Raw genomic sequence first — 7,242 nt, 5'->3', positions numbered from 1 at the left:
CATCTTGACATTTTGGTGGTCAAGATGATCACCAAGAAACTGTGAGCAGCTGAGGTACAAGCGTTGGGTCAGCAGGAATAAACAGAACTCGTCTCTGTGTGGATTCCTCTCAGAGTTTTGGCTTCAGTATAAACATTTATTCATCCTCTACGACAGTCCATCTCGCAAACGTAGAGTCCAACTTGTCTGCCGCTGCAGTCATCTTCTCCTCACTCAATACTTCTCTCGCACTGACAGGAAGTCAACATTTGTGCAGAATCTTGTTGGTGAATTTGTATAAGAACAACACACCACTTCATTTTGGGTTTAAAATGCTTTGTAACACACGTTACTGAGATTTGTACCAAGTAAAATATTACTATTTTTTTTGTAATGCTTTACATTACTGCAAAAAGTAATGTATTGCAGTAATTGCATTTCTTTTGTAACACTTAACTCCCAACGCTGTCAGTTAATAGAAAACCTGGATAGTAATTGTGCAGTAAGACGCTGAAGTCATGTGACCGTGATGTCATCAGTTTGTAGCCTAACATTAGCTTCTTACTGCTACACAGTTCATTTACGCTTTTGTTCCCCAACATAAAATCCTTCATTAAAAGTCACACAATAAAGTTGTGGAGCTCCTACGTGTGTTACAAACAGTTAAAAACCGTCTGAATGAGCCTCGTGTTAAATTATTAGCACATCACCATTAATATAATACTTATTCAGAATAATAACAGTCTCTTAGTCTTTACTTGATTTTGTTCGGGGTAAATCTGGGTTCTGTATCGGAGGCAGCTGGACTTGTTTCAGTTTGTTGTTGACGGGTCGCCCAGAGCCGACACCTGGGTCAGAGTCCACACAAGGCCGTGGAGGCCAGAACATATAAATGCTGTGGACAGTAACATCAAGTTCACACAGGAAGATGAAGAGGAGACTGTTGGAAGCTCATCACCCACTGGAGCACAAGGTCATCAGAACCCTAAACCATTGGGCTAAAACCTGTGGCTAACCCGACTGGACCTTTGTCAGAACCTCTGAACGATCCAGAGCAGACAGAGAGGAGGAGACGTGAAAACATCACCAGTGATGGGAATAATGGCGTTAAAAGAAACGGCGTTACCAGCGGCGTTATTTTTTCAGGGTAAACTAACTGATTACTATTTCCATCGTTACAACGTGGAGCGTTCTCAGCCACAGGAGGGAGGGGCGGGCCGCAGGGGTGATGATGATTGGCTAAGGTAAGAGTTTGTAAGCCAATCAGAGGCAGCATTCACTTTACACACAAACCACACACACACAGCAGCCTCACACACACACTAGCAGAGGTGAGCTGCAGCGTCGGTCCACGTCGCTGTTAGCAGCTCTCGTCTCATGAAGCGTCTGTGGGCGGCTCACGCTTCTACAACACCAGAGAAAAACCAGCGTTGTTGACTGTTGATGATGACGGCAGGTGTGGCTAACGTGAGCTCTGCTAACACGGAGCGGTCCGAACAGCCACAGCTGGATGGTTCTGCTCCAGCTTCACAAAAACCTGTGACCCAGACTGAACTGAAGGTTCTGTGTCGGTACCAGTCTGTGCAGTTCTACTCTGCGACTGGCTCCTGAAACCCGCTCAGAAAAAAATCCAAATTCTAAGACATATTATAACTTTTTTTTAAAAAGTAATGCAACAGTTACTTTCCCTGGTAACTAGTTTCTCTTCTAGTGGAGTAACTCAGTCACTATAACTAACGATTTTTAAACACTGAACATAACATCGTCATTCCTTCAGTCGCAGGAACATCTGAGAGACTCAGGAGGATCTTTAATCAACACCAGATCCTGGTTCACTTTAAACCCGCCAACCACACTGAGGCAGAACCTGGTCCATCCTGAGGACCGAACACCCGGACACGAACAGAGTTCTGTAGTTCATGATGTTCAGTGCAGGACGGCCCAGATTATTACACTGGAGAGACAAAACATGTACGAATGTCGCGAGGTCCACGAGGTCCAGACTCCTCAGGTCCAGACTCTCCAGGTCCAGACTCCTCAGGTCCAGTCTCCTCAGGTCCAGACTCCTCAGGTCCAGTCTCCTCAGGTCCAGACTCCTCAGGTCCAGTCTCCTCAGGTCCAGACTCCTCAGGTCCAGTCTCCTCAGGTCCAGTCTCCTCAGGTCCAGTCTCCTCAGGTCCAGACTCCTCAGGTCCAGTCTCCTCAGGTCCAGTCTCCTCAGGTCCAGACTCTCCAGGTCCAGTCTCCTCAGGTCCAGACTCTCCAGGTCCAGACTCTCCAGGTCCAGTCTCCTCAGGTCCAGACTCTCCAGGTCCAGACTCTCCAGGTCCAGTCTCCTCAGGTCCAGACTCTCCAGGTCCAGACTCTTCAGGTCCAGACTCCTCAGGTCCAGACTCTCCAGGTCCAGACTCCTCAGGTCCAGACTCTCCAGGTCCAGATTCCTCAGGTCCAGTCTCCTCAGGTCCAGTCTCCTCAGGTCCAGTCTCCTCAGGTCCAGACTCCTCAGGTCCAGTCTCCTCAGGTCCAGTCTCCTCAGGTCCAGTCTCCTCAGGTCCAGACTCCTCAGGTCCAGACTCTCCAGGTCCAGTCTCCTCAGGTCCAGACTCTCCAGGTCCAGACTCCTCAGGTCCAGACTCTTCAGGTCCAGACTCCTCAGGTCCAGACTCTCCAGGTCCAGACTCTCCAGGTCCAGTCTCCTCAGGTCCAGACTCTCCAGGTCCAGACTCTTCAGGTCCAGACTCCTCAGGTCCAGACTCTCCAGGTCCAGACTCCTCAGGTCCAGACTCTCCAGGTCCAGACTCCTCAGGTCCAGTCTCCTCAGGTCCAGTCTCCTCAGGTCCAGTCTCCTCAGGTCCAGACTCCTCAGGTCCAGACTCTTCAGGTCCAGACTCTCCAGGTCCAGACTCCTCAGGTCCAGACTCCTCAGGTCCAGTCTCCTCAGGTCCAGACTCTCCAGGTCCAGTCTCCTCAGGTCCAGACTCTCCAGGTCCAGTCTCCTCAGGTCCAGACTCTCCAGGTCCAGTCTCCTCAGGTCCAGACTCCTCAGGTCCAGACTCTCCAGGTCCAGACTCTTCAGGTCCAGACTCTCCAGGTCCAGACTCTTCAGGTCCAGACTCTCCAAGTCCAGACTCTTCAGGTCCAGACTCTTCAGGTCCAGACTCCTCAGGTCCAGACTCTTCAGGTCCAGACTCCTCAGGTCCAGACTCTCCAGGTCCAGACTCCTCAGGTCCAGACTCTTCAGGTCCAGACTCCTCAGGTCCAGACTCTTCAGGTCCAGACTCCTCAGGTCCAGACTCTCCAGGTCCAGACTCCTCAGGTCCAGACTCTTCAGGTCCAGACTCCTCAGGTCCAGTCTCCTCAGGTCCAGACTCTCCAGGTCCAGTCTCCTCAGGTCCAGACTCTTCAGGTCCAGACTCCTCAGGTCCAGACTCTTCAGGTCCAGACTCTTCAGGTCCAGACTGCTCAGGTTCCTGTGAGGGGAACACAGTGAACATGTCTATCTGTTTCAAACTGGAACGAGCGTCTTTGGGCTGAAATATTTTCATATATTTCATGAAGTAAAACATGAAATAAGACAGTTAGCTGCAGAGTGAGTTCCTACTGTCGGGACACTCTGCTGGTCAGACTTCAGTACTTTCAGGTTTTGCATGCAGGACTTTTGTACGAACATGTTGAAGGTTTGGCGTGTTGTCACCGGGTGAGTCTGTCTGCAGACTAACAGACTGAACGTTACTGAGATGATCCAGCAGGGGGAGCAGGAGGACTCACACAGCACGACTGTGAAGGCACAGCCGGAGAGAGAGAGGAAATAAAGCTGAAAATGAAAAGCAGAAGATGAAGTCAGAGCAGAAGGAAGACTTCTCAGAATAAAAGTCTAAAAGTGTGAGCTGAAGGAAGGGAGGGCCGACGCCGAGCGAGGCCGGTTCACACTGCCGGCTCAGAGTTCTGCATTCAGTCTTGCAACAGAGTGAAGGCAGGAAGCTGAGATGACACACTCAACGTCTACATCACTACACCACAGACGGAGACAGACGGAGGAGAGGAGAGGAGAGAGGAGGTGAACCTCAGCGGGACGACGGGAGAGGCTGAAACTCCTCAAACTGAAGGAGGTCGGACGCCTTAACGAGGAGTAAGAGGAGAAAGAAGAAGACAGAAAGAAAGGAGGTGGAGGGAGAACAGAAGACGAGAAAAAGAGGAAGCTTCCAACAAGAAGTGAAACAAAGAGTCAAACACAACCAAGAGGAGGTGAAGAGGAGCAAAGACAAGGCAAGCAGAGAGGAAGAGGAGGAGGAGGAGGCAGAGAAGAAGAATAAGAGGAGTGAAACAGAAGACAGTCGACGAGAAGAGGAGGAGAGAGGAGAGAGGAGAGGAGAGGAGAGAGACTTTAACCAGAACAGGAAGCATAAAGTCAGAGAGGAGGGTGAGGGGAGGAGGTGGGGGAAGCAACAAGGACGCAAGACAAGGAAGGAAAGAAGGAGACATCAAGAAAAGTGGAGCATAAAGAGGAGGAGGCAAAGAGGAGGTGAGGGAAGGAGGTGAGAGGGGAAGAAAGGAGAAGTGTCATCATGGAGGAGGACATCAGGAAACAAGGGATGCTGTACCTGCAGCAGCAGAGGTTTGGAAAGGTACACACACACACACACACACACACACACACACACAGCTAATGCTAATGCTAACACTACATGGATGTCTGTGGATATCAGAAGTAATATTCATGATGATGGTCAGAGTTAAAGTGAGTAAGGATTAGTGTAAAATACAGGACCTGAGTAAATGTACTTGGTTACTTTCCACAGCTGCCACCAACAGCAGTCACAGTCACTAAGAACAGGATTAGTTCTGACTGTGTGTGTGTGTGCGTGTGTGTGTGTGTGTGTGTGTGTGTGTAGAGGTGGAAGCGTGTGTGGTGCGTCCTGTACAGAGAAAGTTCCTGTTCGATCTCCAGACTGGAGTTCTTTGAGTGTAAAGATGGAGGAAGTGCTGAGAAGAGTGACAGAGTTCTGCGCAAACATCAAGAAAACAAGAAGGTAATATATAGTTATATACTGTAATATACAGTAATATACAGTAATATACAGTAATATACTGTGATATACAGTAATATACTGTGATATACAGTAATATACTGTAATAAACAGTAATATACAGTAATATACTGTGATATACAGTAATATACTGTAATAAACAGTAATATACAGTAATATACTGTAATATACAGTAATATACTGTAATTTACAGTAATATACTGTAATTTACAGTAATATACAGTAATATACAGGAATATATATTAATGTAGTCATTTACAGTAATATACATTAACATATATATTATACAGTAACTTTACTGTACCGTGGTCAGCTGTTCTTTGATGTAGTGATCAGAACCTGTTGGTCTGGTGCAGGTGATCCGTCTCGTGGACTGTATCCGGGTCTCTGAGGTGGACATGGACGGCTGTCCCAGAGACACGGGACCCTTCCTGATCGAAACCACAGAGAAGATCTACGTGTTCGCAGCAGACAGACAACAAGTGGACGACTGGACACACAAACTGTGTGAGATTGCCTTCCCTGTAGGTACACACACACACACACACACACACACACACACACACACACACACACACACCTGCAGTCACAAACTAGTTCTTTAACTGTTAGCTGCTGAACCAAGTGACAAAGCTAACATTAGCATGCTAATATCTGATCTGACATTTGAATGTTGTTCAATAATGATTTAATCTGTGATAAAACAATTAGCAGCTCAAACTAGTTCTTCAACTTTTAGCTGTAGTGTCGTTGTCAAGCTAATGTTAGCATGCTAATACAGAGTACAGTCACCACGTCTGACCTGTAACATGATAAACTGGGGTTGGTCGGATTTGAACCCTTGACAAGAGTTAGCTAAGTTTTCCCTGGATGACGTCACTCATTAATCACTCCGTCATTAACAAAGCACAAGTAGCACCAATCACGTGAAGTTGATCCTGTTACCATGGATCCCACCAAAACACTGAGAACATTAAGATGTTGACATGGCTCCATGTGGATGGAATAAAGATAAATATATTTCACTGGCAGTCTGAGACTTTGTTGATCAGGACGATCAGTGTTGATGGTGAAACGACGTTCTGCTCGCTCTGATGGTGATGTGATGCAGTCAGACAGAATTGTGGTTTACCTGCAGCAGACACATTTGTTGTTGGCCTCAGTGTGATGTCACATGACAGTCATCAGGTCACATGATGAGGTCACGAGGTGGCTGTCAGCTGTGTGGATGAAGGTGTCACTCACAGGCAGGTGGGTCAGAGGTCGACCTCCGTGTTGGTCACATGATGATGAGGTGATTAGCAGGAGGCTAACGGTGTTTGTGAAGGTGTAAACTTCTGACCACAGTTTGACTCGACAGTACACAAACTGTTACTGAGATTAACAGACTTTACAGGGGCACCATGAATGCAGCACAGCGCTCCCATGTGCAGGAGGCAGGAGGATCATCCTGAGATCTGGACCGTCCTGATAACGTTGTTGAGTTGGAGCTGTTCAGATGTTACCCGCTCCAAACGTTACTCCCCTCCAGATGTCACCTCAGCTGTCAAACATGCTCACCGTGGAAACTGTCTGAGACATTTTGGGAGCAGCAGCCAATGAGATTACAGGGTCGTCAGTGGAACAGTTGCACTGTGACGAGCACACGAAGAGTTAAAGAGGAAACAGAGTCAGCCTCTGTGTTTTCTGTCATCCTGTTCACCTCTTCCGCGGTGACACTAAAGGAGTTGTTCCTGAAACAACACTGATCGTTCTGTCCATCAGTTAGTCTGCAGATCAGATTCAGATAGCTTTGATTGATGATCACACAGGATCTCTTCACAATAAAAGCACATGGAAACTGTTAAAGCGGCTGAGCAGAGAGGAAACTTCTCCTGTGTTTGGTTATAAATAGCAGGACGATGACAGATGGCCGACAGTCCCGAGTCACTGCTCCACTTCCTCTTTCTCTGTGTGTGACAGCAAATACACAACTGAACAGCCAATTAGAGAAGACAGACTTTTATTTTGAAGGCCTGGAGAATCACCTGAACGAGTGGTCCCCAACCTTTTTTGCACCATGGGCTAGTTTCATGTAAGACATTATTTTACAGACCGGGGGGATGCACACTTGATTCACTTGATCACTTGATTAAATAAAATACAATTATACAACAAAGTGCATGAGCAGCTGAAGAGCGTTCCTTTCTCCAGTCTGCTCCAGTCTGACACACTT

The 7,242-nt window shown here is 47.6% G+C and overlaps 1 protein-coding gene across 1 annotated transcript in view; it reads left to right on the top strand.

The window, feature by feature from the left end:
* Positions 1-3,777: 3,777 nt before the first annotated feature.
* The window catches only part of dok2 (docking protein 2), a 13,833-nt gene continuing 10,368 nt past the window's right edge, over positions 3,778-7,242 (top strand). The window contains exons 1-3 of the mRNA XM_037099310.1: positions 3,778-4,604; positions 4,872-5,009; positions 5,384-5,551. Of these exons, the coding sequence (XP_036955205.1) occupies positions 4,545-4,604; positions 4,872-5,009; positions 5,384-5,551 (366 nt within the window). The 5' untranslated portion in view covers positions 3,778-4,544. The remainder of the gene's footprint in view (positions 4,605-4,871; positions 5,010-5,383; positions 5,552-7,242) is intronic.

Source organism: Acanthopagrus latus, chromosome 5 (genome assembly GCF_904848185.1).
Source record: "Acanthopagrus latus isolate v.2019 chromosome 5, fAcaLat1.1, whole genome shotgun sequence".
Taxonomy (NCBI): domain Eukaryota; kingdom Metazoa; phylum Chordata; class Actinopteri; order Spariformes; family Sparidae; genus Acanthopagrus; species Acanthopagrus latus.
Note: the sequence above shows the minus strand (reverse complement) of the source record. Positions and strands in the feature narration are given on the sequence as shown.